We start from the raw sequence: 14,901 nt of genomic DNA on the forward strand, positions 1-14,901 counted from the left end.
CTATGAACAAAGCTAGTGGAGGTGATGGAATTCCAGATGAGCTATTTCAAACCCTAAAAGATGATGCTGTGAAAAGTGCTGAACTCAATATGCCAGCAAATTTGGAAACCTCAGCAGTGGCCCCAGGACTGGAAAAAGTCAGTTTTCATTCCAATCCCAAAGAAAGGCAATGCCAAAGAATGTTCAAACTATAGAACAACTGCACTATTTCACATGGTAGCAAAGTAATGCTCAATATTCTTCAAGTGAAGCTTCAACAGTATGTGAACCGAGAACTTTCAGATGTTCAAGCTGGATGTAGAAAAGGCAGAGGAAAGTGAAAGTCATTCAGTCATGTCTGACTCTTTGTGACCCCATGGACTGTAGCCCGACAGGGACCTCTATCCATGGAATTCTCGAGGCAAGAATACCAGAGTGGATGGCCATTCCCTTCTCCAGGTGATCTTCCTGACCCAGGGACTGGACCTCAGTCTCCTGCATTGCAGGAGGATTCTTTACCATCTGAGCTACCAGGGAAGCCCAGAGCCAGAGGGAAAGAGATCAAATTGCCCACATCCACTGTGTCGTAGAAAGAGTAAGAGAGCTCCAGAAAAATATCTTCTTCTGCTTCACTGACTATATTAGGCCTTTGACTGCGTGGATCACAAAAAACTGTGGAAAATTCTTCAAGAGATGGGAACACTAGACCTCCTTACCTGACTCCTGAGAAATCTGTATACAGGTCAAGAAGCAACAGTTAGAAAAGGACATGGAACAACAGACTGATTCCAAATTGGGAAAGGAGTACGTCAAGGCTGTATACTGTCACCTTGCTTATTTAATTTATATGCAGAGTACCTCATGTGAAATGCCAGGCTGGATGAAGCACAAGCTGAAATCAAGATTGCCAGGAGAAATCTCAATAACCTCAAGATATGCAGAAGATACCATCCTTATGGCAGAAAGCGAAGAGGAATTAAAGAGCCTCTTGATGAAAGTGAAAGAGAAGAGTGAAAAAGCTGGATTAAAACTCAACAATCAGAAAACAAAGATCATGGCATCTGGTCCCAACACTTCATGGCAAATAGAAGGGGAAACAATGGAAACAGTGACAGACTTTATTTTTCTGGGCTCCAAAATCACTGCAGATGGTGACTACAGCCATGAAATTAAGATGCTTGGCTCCTTAGAAGAAAAGCTGTGACCAACCTAGACATCATATTAAAAAGCAGAGACATCACTTTGCCGACAAAGATCCATATAGTCAAAGATATGATTTTTCCAGTAGTCATGTATGGATGTGAGAGTTGGACCATAAAGAAGGCTGGGTGCTGAAGAATCGATGGTTTCAAACTGTGATGCTGGAGAATATTTTTGAGAGTCCCTTGGACTGCAAGGAGATCAAATCTGTCAATCCTAAAGGAAATCAACCCTGAGTATTCATTGGAAGGACTGATGCTGAAGCTGAAGCTGAAAAATACTTTGGCCACCTGATGTGAAGAGCAAACTCAATGGTAAAAGCCCTGATGCTGGGAAAGATCGAAGGCAGGAGCAGAAGGGGTGATAGAGGATGAGATGGTTGAATGGCTGGGGCTCAATGGACAGTTTGAACAAACCCTGGGAGATAATGAAGAACAGGGAAGCCTGCATGCTCTAGTCCATGGGGTCACGAAGAGTGGGACACAACTGAGCAAGTGAACAACAACAAAAGTGAAAAGGAAGAAGTAAAACCATTACTGTGTACAGATGACAAGACACTAGGGAAATCCTAAAGCCATCCAAAAACTACCAGAACTCATCAATGAATTTGGTAAAACTGCAGAATACAAAATTAATATACAGAAATCAGGTGCATTTCTATACACTAACAACAGACTATCTGAATGGAAATTAAGAAGACAATCTCACTTACAAATGCATCAGAAAGAATAAAATACCTAGGAATAAATCTAACTAAACAAGTAAAATACCATACTTGGAAATACGTTAAGACCCTCATGAAAGAAATTGAGTATGACACAAGTAGATGGAAAGATATACTGTGTTTGTGGATTGAAAGAATTAATATTGTTAAAATGACCATATATCCAAGGCAATCTACAGATTCAATGAAATCCCTATCAAAATGCCAAAGGCATTTTTCACAGAACTAGAATAAACAATTCTAAAATTTGTATGGAAACACATCTGAAATAGCCAAAACAATCGTAAGAAAAATGAAAGTGAAAGCATCACACTCCCTGATTTCAAACTATCCCACAAAGTTACGGCAATAAAGATAGATAGCATGTACTGGCACAAAAACAGATAGATAGATCAATGGAACAAAGAACTCAGAAAGAAACTCAAACTTCTATGGGCAACCAATCTATAACAATGGAGGCAAGTATGTACAATGGGGGAAAGAGTCTCTATAATAAATGGTGCTGGGAAAACTGGACAACTACATGCAAAAAAAAAATCAAACTGGACTACTCTCTGACACCACGCTCAAAAATAAATTCAAAATGGATTAAAGGCTGAAATCTAAGACCTGAAACCATAAAACTTCTAGAAGAAAATATAAGCAATATACACTTTACAATCAGTCTTAGTAATATTTTTCTGGATACGTCTCTTCAAGCAAGGGAAACAAAAGCAAAAATAAAGAAATGGGATTACATCAAATTAAAAATCTTTTGCAGAGTGAAAAAACTCTCAGCAAAACAAAAAGCCCACCTATTAATGGGCGAAGATAATTGCAAAAGATATATCTGATAAGGGGTTAATACCTAAATATACAAAAATCTCAAACAAGACAACAACAAAAAACAATCCACTTAAAAAATGGGCAGAGGATCTGAATAGACATTTTTCCAAAGATACACAGATGGCCAACAGGCACATGAAAAGATGCTCAACAGTACAAATCATTGGGAGTATACAAATCAAAACAATAATGAGTTATCACCTCACCCGTCAAAATGGCTGTTATCAAAAAGACAATAAATAACAAGTGTTGGGGAGAATGTAGAGAAAAAGGAACCCTTGTATATGGCTGGTAGGAATTTAAATTGGGGCAGCCACTATGGAAGACAACATGGAGATTTCTCAAAAAATGAAAAATAGAACTATCATAACCCAGCAATCCCACTATTGGATATTTATCTGAAGAAAACAAAAACACTAATTAGAAGCCATATATACACTCTAATACTCACTGCAGCATTATTTATAATATCTAAGATGTGGAAGCAACCTAAGTGCCCATCAATAGATAAATGGATAAAAAAGATGTGGTATGTACACACACTCAAAAAACACACAATGGATTATTACTCAGACATAAAAAAGAATGAAATTTTGCCATTTGTGACAATATGGCTGGACTTCTGCTAAGTCAAAAAAGTCAGACAGAGAAAGACAAATACTGTATGATTTCACTTACATGTGGAAACTAAACATCAAGACAAACTATAAACATAACAAGACAGATACAGAAAAAAAACAGGTGGTTGCTAAAGGAGAGGCGGGTGGGGAAGTAAGACATAGGTGAGGGAGATTAAGAGGTACAAACTTCAACTATAAAATAAATGAGTCACAAGTATGAAATGTACAGTGTGGGGAATTTAGTCAATAACTATATAGTATCTGTATGTTGACAAATCATAACTAAGCTCATAGTGGTGATCATTTTGAAATGTACAGAATTACTGACCTACTATGTTGTGTGACAGGAACTAGCATGATGTGGTAGACCAGTTATACATCCAAAGCAAACTCAGAAAAAGAAAGCAGATTTGTGGTTACCAAAGGTGGTGGGGGGAGGAGGAATTGGATGAAGGCAGTCAAAAGGTACAAACTTCCAGCTATAAGATAAATAAGTACTAGGGATATAATATACAACACAATAATATTAATTAACACTGCTGTGTGTTATACATGAAAATTGTTGAGAATAATCCTAAGAGTTCTCATCACAAGGAAAAAAAATTTCATTCTATATCTTTAACTTTGTATCAGTATGAGATGATAAATGTTCAGTAAACTCATTGTGGCTTTCATAGTGGATGTGAGTCAAATCATTATGCTGTATACTTTCAACTTACACAGTGCTGTCTTTCAGTTATATCTCAATGAAACTAAAAGAAAATAAAAAGACATGAGCATGTGAAACCTAACTCACAACTAGTATAGAAGGCAGCAGCAGTAATACAATGGCTGCTGTCAATGGACAGAGACTGAGGTACCTTGAAGCATCCCAAGCGCTACTCCTCCTGAGAGTTAAATGAGAATATAAAGAGGAGTCGGTTTTTAACATCAGAATATGTTAAAAACCTCTTTTGGACCAAGAGCATTATACTAGGCAAGTCCAATGGTTCAGTCCTGTCTGCTCAAAACCAGATGACCCCTGATTATAGTTTTTTGCTTTTGCCTTTTAATACCTGATCATTGCCGGTGAAACGGTGGCAACCATTTCTTGAAGGATCTTTCTGGCTTTCTTTTTCACTTTATTCACAGCTTTTGACTGCTGCTGAGCAGAACCATCAGGGTTTAATTCGGCAGCCACTTCTGCAATTGCCTCTTGTACTCTGATTTCAAAATGGAAAGACAGACAATGTAACTGGCTCTATGCTACAGTCTGTATTATCTTCTAAACTACAGATACAAATCACAAAGCAAAATATACTTTCTCTTTTAAATGTGATAACACATTTAAAGAGAATAAACTCAAGTTAGAAGTGCTTTCTTTGGCTGTTTATTAAATATTAAGTATATTATATTCCTAAATCAATGACTCTCTGAGGAAGCTTGAAGGCAGATTTAAAACTTTAATTCAAATTCACTAGGTAACAACTATGTTAATTTGAATGTTCCGGTTATGCTGTGAGGGACACACAGTTACACTCTGGCAGAAGGGAAGAAAAGAAAGATCATCCTTCTAGACATATAATTCAGAGGTACCCCAAACCCACTGCCAAAGTAACATGATTTTTTCTTTTACTTATTATTCATTTACATTGTGGCTTTATGAGTGGGATATCTGTAAAACTCTCTAGGAGGGACTGAAGGTGAACAAAAATAGTCACAAGTGTTTTTCAAATCAAGTCAGTAATTTTAAAAGGCACAGCTTTACCATACATTGACATGAATCAATACTGTAAAGTAATTAGCCTCCAACTAATAAAAATAAAGGAAAAAAAAATAAAAGGCACAGCTTTAGATTTAAACAGCACAAACCAGTAAGCTATAAGGTAAAAGGGAAGACTTAATCCAGTCTTGTAAATCTTCCACAAACTTAGGGAAGAATTCATGAGGTTTCAACCTCCTAAAAATAACTTCTAACATCCTAGTTACGAGTCAAAACATCTGGATGAAATGAAACACACTTGACAGGCTTTACCTAGAAAACAGAATATAGAATAATCCAAAGGAATTTCTCAAACAAGTGTTTTTTTCCTCACACTGCTGCTCATTTTAGAATAATGTATAGCAAAACTCCCCATCATTCTACATTAGATCTACATCATTACTACAAAAAGACCAATTCCACAGCACACTGATACACCATCCCTAAGTCTATCCTTGAACAGCATTTATACCAATATGGCCAGGAATGCTTTCACAAGTAATTCACGTAGTTATTACACCACCATGAGCAACTATTCACTCGTTCATTCTATAACTATCAAAGTACCTACTACATGCCACTACTGCTCAGCCCGTAACAACTGTACCACAGGGCTTGCATCTCTAAGCATTTTTCAATCCACTCTCATCTCCACCTCCCCAAATCCAGATAGGTATCTAACATGGGCCACAACAATGAGGTGGAACAGAGATCAACCTTCACCCAAACTCCCACAGTTTAATGGCTAAACTTTGTAATGATTTCCCCACTCCATCAGAGTTCAAGTAGGTCTCTCCAGTTTTTAATCAAGATCCTCTGAGGGCAAGGACAATTACCTTATTCTCTTAAAATTTCTAATAATGACTTTCTAATAAAAGAATCTGTGCCTATGTGCTTAACAATTATTTGACAGAAATATGAAATGAGCTTCTCTTCTGGCTGTAAAGTAGGAAATGCATTGTCCCCAATATTCACATTACAAAATACTTAACAGAGAACTCTGGAAATATTTGCCTATCTGAGCTCCAACTCGCCTTTCATATTAGAACCCCATTCAATTATTCATGCATAGAACCAGGCTGCTCTTCCCACATGGCACCAAAACCATCTGTTCTCTTGCTTTTCCTTGCTTTCTTCTGGAGCTTGAGCATTTAATGTTTGGAAACACAAACTCCTCTTGGGACAGAGTCCCAGAGAAACTAAAGGTTAATAAAGGAAATCCCCTCCCCACTCCCACCACCCATCCCTGCCCTTCCCCTTTACAACAGCATCCCGCCCTTACCGACGGCTGTTGAGCACGTTTTCAGTTACGTTGGTGGCAAACATGCCTTTATGGACGTCCCGCTCTTGAACGAAAAGCACATAAGAAAGACGTCTTGCCAGCCACCCTCGGTGCCTGCAACACGCAAAGAGTTTAGCAGAGAAGGACTCTAGGAATACCTATTATACAGAGGCTTCCCTTTTGTAAAAACAAATCCTCATTTCACCTGTTCCAGAGATTTAGGGTTTTCCTGTTGCAAATTCTCCTTAGTAAGTAGTTCAGGACGCTATGAAGACAGTTTTATTTCTTTTCTTTCATGTACTCTCAGCTAAAATTTAAACTTGGAATTTGTGTGTCAATGCTTGAATAGTATTGCTCTGCAAACTAATAATCCAAATATAAAAACAAAAGAAATGTAAGCATCTTACTTTATTAATATCACTTAAAAAACCAAATATGTTGAATGTTTTATATACAAGCTATATGTTTTATATATATTTTTATATGTTTTATATACAAGCTATATAGCTTATAGCTACGGGCTATAAAAAATAACTTGGGAATCTTTTCCTACCAAAAAGGGCTAATATTCTTTTTGCTGTCATTACAATAATTCTTCTAAGGTGATCGCTGACTCTCGAATTGATAAGGCTGATAAGTTGACAGAAGTCAAGGTTAACTAGACAACAGTCTGAATACTTGTACTCTGGTCTTACGAAGCCAGAAGCAAGAGTTTTCTTGCTGTGTTTTTCTTTTTGGCTTTTTTATAAAACACATTCAACATACTTAAGAAACAGGACAAACTTCCAGCAGTGACAATGACTATGTGTTATCTGAATGGGGGTTAAAGACAGGGATCTCGGAATAAGAATGCTATAAGATTTCATTATGCGATGATTTGAAACCATTTGTAATGATAATATAATTCCTTATTATCATTTCCTCCATAAAGATATCCATACAGACAGTAGAAGATTTCAATTACAAATTAATTCTGAAAATATACAGAAAGTCTTCAATCAAGGGAAAGTAAATTGGGGGAGAATTATTTATGAATCACATGTTCCTTCAACTCTCCTGCCTGGCATTCTTTTTCTTCCTCCTTTCCTTTGTCTCAGTTCTCTGAACAACTTGGCACAATATGTTAAGTGTTTAACTCTAAAATCTTTCAGTAAACAGTTTCAAAATTATTACTGGAATGTACAAAGTCCACACTCTTGATGAAATCCCTTTGCAACAGACTGAAAGCAGTGTGTGCGTGTGCAGAAAACTGTTTAGGCTTTGCTCCCTACAACACAGAGAAGGGCTAAATAGCCAATCCACCTGTACAGGTAGCTTATTACACGGAATAGTTTCATATTGCCTAGTCAATATAACATACTAAAAAGTGTGTGTGTTTCTCATGGTTTTTTTTTTCCTTACCTGCCTCCAAGTGAAGACAACAAATGAACTCCTCAGTTTTGTATGTAAAATATCTACTTACATAAAGAAGAGACTGAATGGGATTCTTTTGCTTAGGATTTTAATCATGTCAACCAAAGGGGAAAAAAAATTGCTCTTTCCTTTTAACTTAAGAAAACAAGAGAGAGAGAGGAAAGGAAGGGCAGCACACAATTGGCAAAACCACATCTCTTGATTTTAGTTCTATTAAAAAACAAAAAACTTAGCTAACATCTATGCAAGTATATACTCATTTATAAAAACATCATTAAAATATGAGCAGTAACATGAGAAAGACTTAAAATTTAAGTATTTGACTTCTTGGACCAGTTTTTTCTCGAAATTTCATGTATTCCTCATCTCCTGAGCCTCCAGGCATTTACTCTTGGAACTACAAGGACTGGTAGTGGTTTTGGCTCCCGCTCTGCTCTTGTCTTGCAGACATTCACTCTCTTTCCTCATCCCCAAGGCTAAATCCACTGAGAATAAAGCCTCTTTTTCTCTCACTCTAATGCCTGGGATTTGGAAGTAAGAATTCTAAGACTTAAACCAGTAATAAATCAAAGAATATTCACTCAATAGAAGAAAATACCTTCCAAAACTCTATAGATTAGGTAGATTTCAGAAAGTTACATTTTTAGGTGTAAAATAATAATTTATCATAAGACATTCAAACCTACATCTCTCCTCCAACAAATCTCTATCACATTTTGACACATTTCAGCAGCAACATCAATATATGAATAAGTTAAAGAAACCTATAAGTAATATCTACAGTCTCATGAAAATATTATATAATACAGCAGTGGAATAGTAGTAGGTCTCTCAGGTTTCAATTTTTAGATAAAGTATCATATGTTAGAAGTTAATACCCTATTAACTCTTGAAAAAAAGAAAAAGAGATTCATCTTAAAGGGCATTGGTTGGTTATTATGGAGTCTTTCTCTTGACATGCATTAGAAGTATAAGAAATTTATTTTTACCTTGTGTGCGTTTCATTGATATAAATAACATTCCGCAAACCCAAAGACGGGATACTGGGGTTGAAAAATTTATCCTATATAAAACAAAATAAATATAGACATAAATATACAACTGGATTGTTGGTGAAGGACTCAAATTACTAGTTCTTGAGGACTTTCAAAAATCTGAGATGAAGAAAAAATGTTTTATTGAAAAGTACATTTTAGCTTTCAAAGGTCACAAACTCAAAACTACTCTTCAGCATCTTGTAAAGGAAATGGTGCCTCTCCCTTTTCCAAGTACCCCCACCCTCAATCAGAAAGAGTTAAAGTCATGATGGCTTGTCACTGAAAGGAATACTGGAGATTTCATTGTTTTCAAAATACAAAAATACTATGCTAAGTAGTAGTAGTGAAAGTTGCTCAGTCTATGCTAAGTACCATGTATTATTTTGAGATTACTGAATCTTGCAATAATCCTGACACATAAGAATTATTATCCTCATTTTTTTTTTTTTTGCCTTTCTCAGTTTAATGGTATTTTAATATTAAAAGACATTAGAAGTCTCTTTTAAGGAACTCTCTTTGCAGCCAATTTTGGTTTTAATTTACTCACTTTACTAGCTGAGTGGATAATAATGTATTCTAAATCAACATCTTATCTGTGGCTGTCAGAGAAATGACTTCTGCTCATAATTGCTAATATATTCTTAAGTTTATTTAGAGATTAAGAGGAGCATGATTTTGAAACTTTTCTTAATGTAGTAAAAGGCTTTATGAAGTATATGAAAAGGTACAATTGGAAGAATGGAAAAATCATAAGCAAATATCTTCACATTCCATCATAATCAGACTAGCTGTGGAGGAGGGAGATGAATCCCAATTATGCCACTGATCAGCTACATGACCTTCAGCAAGCTTTTCCTCAATTCCCTCATCTGAATAAGGAGAATTATAATAATTGGACTTTTGTGAATATAAGAACAGTTTTTACTTTTAATATTACTTGTCTATTTTTATATATTTATATATGTTTCTTTGGGCTTCCCGGGTGGTTATAGTGGTAAAAAAATCCACCTGCCAATGCAGGAGATGTAAAAGATGCAGGTTCAATCCCTGTGTCAGGAAGATCCCCTAGAGAAGGGCATGGCAACCCACTCCAGTATTCTTGCTGAGAGAATCCCATGCACAGGGGAGCCTGGCAGGCTACAGTCCATGGGGTCACAAACAGTTGGACAGGACTGAAGCAACTCAGCATGTACACACATATATTTCTTTTATATATTAATGACCTGGCAAGGACAAATCATTTACTCTAATAACAGTAATTCTTGAGGACTATAACATACATTATCTCATTCATCCTCAGGGTAACCCATATCCCCATTTTATAGGAGGAAATTGAGGCTGGCAGAAGCTTAGTTGTCAACCCCAGATCTTGCTTTAAAGTATGTGGTCTTTCTAGTCCCCTAAAATTATTGTCTACTTAATGAGAAAATGTATGACTAAAGGTCACCCTTTTTGTGAGTAATCTTGGAAGATAATCCAGAAACAGTTCCACTAAAAAGATAAGTCCATAACTTTAACAATGTAGGCAAAAAAGGTAAACCTTCCACAAATGAATGCTGAGAAAGCATAATGTACCCACAAAAGAAGATGTCAAAATACTTAAGTGCTATCTCTTTAGAGAAATAGGACTTCAGAGAAAAGGTAGCGGAAGATCACTATAAAAATACTATCAAACAAAATTATTCTATATAAACAGGCCATGGAAGAACTTACAATCAAGTTCAGCATCATCAGGTACTACATTGAAGCAAAAATCATTTATCTATTTTACCACTCATCTCTCCCCACCCCAAACCATTACCATCACCAAATAATTTCTGACTGAAGAACACATTAAAGTATTGTTTTGATCTTTTAACCATTCAAAATTAGAATTAGATGAGATGCCAGATCTAAAAAGAAAAGCCACATGACCTTCTACTTAAATCTTTATTTCCATTGGCCTATTAATCAGAACTGGCCTTACTTCTAGACTAGAAGTTTCCATGATCCTTCACGTCCACCAAACTATTTCAACAAGATACATGTGATTTAAGAGGAACACTATTTCTGTTGTGATGTTCTTGAGCAGACCTGAATATTTAACATAAACTGCTTGTTAAACAAATCTCTCCCAGATTAACAAACTCCTCATGCCAGGCTAGAAATTCTACTTCCTGCCCAGCCAACCCTAAGTGGAGAACTCACACAGCACCAGTAGTTATTCACACAGGTCATAAGCAACCTCAATAAATGGCAGGGTTAATAAACAGCACTTAAACGTTCTAATAACTAGCGCATCCCAGAGACAGTTTACCATCCAGATGACTCTGCTGCAGGAGATCACAGCCATATTAGCGTCTACATTCCTGTACCAGCTCATACTTCTGGTAAAATGCCCTCAGATGCATACTTATCCAATCAACTCAGATACTATACTGTAATGTGGAAGATTTTGCATGGCTTTTTCCACCAAAATACAAACAACAAACCCATCACACCCTTTCTTAAATCTTCATGCTCACATTTTAGTCACCATCCTTCATTATCACAGAATCAAAAGAAACCCCCTTGTACCCCTCTCCACTGTGGGAATAGACGCTTAGCAAAATGGTAAAGCCATAGTTTTCATTTCTTTTTCTGTCCCACTCACATTCACATGCGTGTGTATGTGCATATGTGTATGCACGCTCGCTTTCTTTTTCTCTTTCTCGTTCATCTTGCTAGTATTTTAAAGTTCAGTGCTACATTTCAATGTCTTGAAGTTACATGAAGGATCCCACTAACTCTTTGGAAGAGTTATCTGAAAGTAAGATCTACTCTCCCCCTAAAGTCATACTAAGACAAAAACAAAACAAAACAAAATTTTGCCTGGCACCATCTATTAGACCAGTTTTTACTGAATAAACAAATGGAAAGAAAAATTAAGTCAACATTTTTACTTGGGATATTTGGTTTATAAACGTGGACCTAAGTTCTAAAAATGCATTAAGTCCATTAAGATTAAGCAAAAATAAAGTTTACACAAAGTTGGAAATTTATGTCACATATTTCACACTGTTTTGGGGGGGCTTCCCTGGTAGCTCAGGTGGTGAAGAATCTGACTACAGTGCATCCCTGGGTTGTGAAGATCTCTTGGAGAAGGGAATGGCAACCCATTCCAGTATTCTCGCCTGGAGAATTCCATGGACAGACTCTGTTATTAAAGGTCAACAAAGGCATTAGAGGTAACATTCTTACCCAGCTCTGAGGGGTACATGAATAACAACATCTTCCCACAAAGGGCCTCTTCCGGCTCATTAGGCTTTCTTTCCACTTCAAGGTTGCAGATCTGAAGACAGTCGGCCTGAAACCACACTCACCCTAATAAATATTAAGGAAAAACAGTGTGTGAATGGCAAGAAAATTCTACTTGTCTACTTGATCTCACAACTCTAAAATCTCTTAAAACTCAGCTGTTTGAGACAGAAGAGAAATTTCTGACACATTTTCCTTTTGGTAGCCTGCGCTTCTGTTTTTCATTCCAAGGACTCTGTCCATGACCGACACCTGGAACAGAGCTTGGACCATAAGCAAAAGCTGAGCACCTAAGAATAGCAATAGCTGGCAACACTCAAAACAGCATTCAAAGGTTTAAACATTAAGTTGTAAAAGGTCAGACAGCCTTCTGACAGTAACAGGAGGAATAAAGTCAGACCCCTGGAGCCCTACGCTAACAGTTCATCTCCGTCCCTCTTAAATCACACACTCCTACAAATGAACTATAAAAGCCTTACTTAAGAGTAAGCAATTTTGTTATAATATAGCTTAAAATAATTCACTTTAAATGAAAAACAAGGTCAACTTATATAATATTCCTTTATCCTAACAAGAGAGTTTAAAGTCTGAAATTGAAATTACAGCCACACTATCCAATTAGGGTCAAATTCTGCTCTTCTGTCTAAATAATTTTCTCTTAACTTTGAATTCATCAGTTGCTCAAATCCAGTGATATAACATTCTCAAAAAGAAACCCAAAGACCACCCAAAACTCCAACCCCCCAAAAAAACACTTTCTGAAGCAGACTGAAGAAATATCTGAAGAAATATTGAAAACATGCCATGTTATACTGACATAAAGAAAACAATATAAGAACAACAACAACAACAAAAAAAAACACCAAAAAATGCCTTTTGGATTGGGATTCATACTGAAATTTCCTATTTTCAATTATTTAAATAAACTTTATTTCCACTACAAAATTCACACTTCTGAAATGTAAATATGGAAAACAGATACAGAATAAAAAAAAAAATCTGGTTAAATTACACCACCCATACTAACACATATATATGGAATTTAGAAAGGTGATAACGATAACCCTATATGCAAAACAGAAAAAGAGACACAGAAATACAGAACAGACTTTTGAACTCTGTGGGAGAAGGTGAGGGTGGGATATTTCAAAAGAACAGCATGTATACTATCTATGGTGAAACAGATCACCAGCCCAGGTGGGATGCATGAGACAAGTGCTCCGGCCTGGTGCACTGGGAAGACCCAGAGGAATCGGGTGGAGAGGGAGGTGGGAGGGGGGATCGGGATTGGGAATACATGTAAATCCATGGCTGATTCAAAGAGTAAAAAAAAAAAAAAAAAAATTACACCACCCAAAAGAACAAACAGGCATTTTTTCCTCTGCAAAACTGTTTTGCTTTTAACATAATCACTGTCTTTATACTTCTTACCCATTTTTTTCTTCCCAATAACATAATACCATAAGAATTTTAAAATATTAGACTTCATAAACTAACCTTCAAAGAGGTGGAAGCAGTTTCTGTAGCTCTTAATGTCTATTTGAATTTATGCTTCCAGTATATCTACCTTCATTAACACTGAGAAGAACATCTTTAGGCTGAATGCTTTTAATCTGTATCTTAAACTTACCCATTCCTCGGTGGCATGCTTACACCGACCAATACTGTATTCAGATGAATTTGACAAATAAGATACATCTATTGTGCCAAGGGTCAATGCAGATTCATCCATGTCACACAACGTAACTCCCGAATCATGTGCTATAAAAAATGTATACCATTTAAATTAATGAGGGATCCAGACAGTAAATAGCAGAACTCAAAATTCTGATTTCTATGTTATTTTGCTTCAGGGTAGGATGTCAAATGAACTAAGGAGGACTTCTTAGTCATTGTATAAAACTGGACTTTGATGTATATATATGAACTCAGTTAAGTAATTTGGATTTTAAAAAAACATTTGTATCTTTAGACTTCATGAACAAAACAGCTATGAATTCACGAGGGTAATTATCACCCTATTTCAGGTATGTGAAAAATAATTATTTCCTTTGTGTTAACTGAATAGTTCCTAGAAGGATGAAAATATGCATTTATTAACTTAAAGTTACATGTATGCACACAAAAGATAATTTTTGAAAAATTATGTGCTGGGAATTTGGGGTCATATATACCATGCAATGTAAAATAGACAAAGGTAATGAGTGCACCTCTAACATTTCTCACTTAAACTGAATCAAGCTTTTTATTTTCTTGTGCTGCCTTAAATGAAATGGTATTTGCACTTTTAATACACCTACAAAGCTCTAATAAAACAAGAAGACACTGTTCTAAAATATCTGATTTATAAGTTTTCATATCTTTGCAATAAGCCTTTTCTCGCCCTCAGAAAAAACGTTCACTGACAGTGAACTGCTAAAAAAAAAAAAAAAGATATTAAAATATAAGAATTTTCTAACCTAATCCTCAAATTACTTCAGCTTTTGACTATTTCTCACCTGGCTTTAAATTAGTTCTTTAAAACCTTAAAAACTCATGTCCAGGTTAACAGAGTTCCTTGAAGGGCAGATTCCCATTTCTTTACAATCCCCCTTTGGATTTATAGTGGTAACTGTAATTCTCGGGATAACTATACACATTCTATAACAATTTTACCTAAGTAACTTTACACTATAACAATTTTACCTAAGTAACAATCTAACAAATAGGCGAGGGGAAGGAAGAGTAAATCAGTGCACTTGGCATGAAAGCTCTTCTGTATTATAAAATAAAACTCAGCTATTAGTTTCAGGTGCAGAATGTAG

The 14,901-nt window shown here is 36.1% G+C and overlaps 1 protein-coding gene across 4 annotated transcripts in view; it reads right to left on the bottom strand.

The window, feature by feature from the left end:
• Positions 1 to 14,901, bottom strand: part of GPAM (glycerol-3-phosphate acyltransferase, mitochondrial) — a 73,110-nt gene that overhangs the window by 26,300 nt on the left and 31,909 nt on the right. For all 4 annotated transcript variants that reach the window (XM_043926010.1, XM_043926011.1, XM_043926009.1 and 1 more), the window contains 5 exons: positions 13,728 to 13,858; positions 12,041 to 12,163; positions 8,774 to 8,847; positions 6,372 to 6,485; positions 4,404 to 4,550 (listed from right to left, as the gene is read on the bottom strand). In XM_043926010.1, coding sequence (XP_043781945.1) covers positions 4,404 to 4,550; positions 6,372 to 6,485; positions 8,774 to 8,847; positions 12,041 to 12,163; positions 13,728 to 13,829 — 560 coding nt within the window. In that variant the 5' untranslated portion in view covers positions 13,830 to 13,858. The remainder of the gene's footprint in view (positions 1 to 4,403; positions 4,551 to 6,371; positions 6,486 to 8,773; positions 8,848 to 12,040; positions 12,164 to 13,727; positions 13,859 to 14,901) is intronic.

The sequence above is a fragment of the Cervus elaphus genome, chromosome 15 (assembly GCF_910594005.1).
Source record: "Cervus elaphus chromosome 15, mCerEla1.1, whole genome shotgun sequence".
In the NCBI taxonomy this organism is placed as follows: domain Eukaryota; kingdom Metazoa; phylum Chordata; class Mammalia; order Artiodactyla; family Cervidae; genus Cervus; species Cervus elaphus.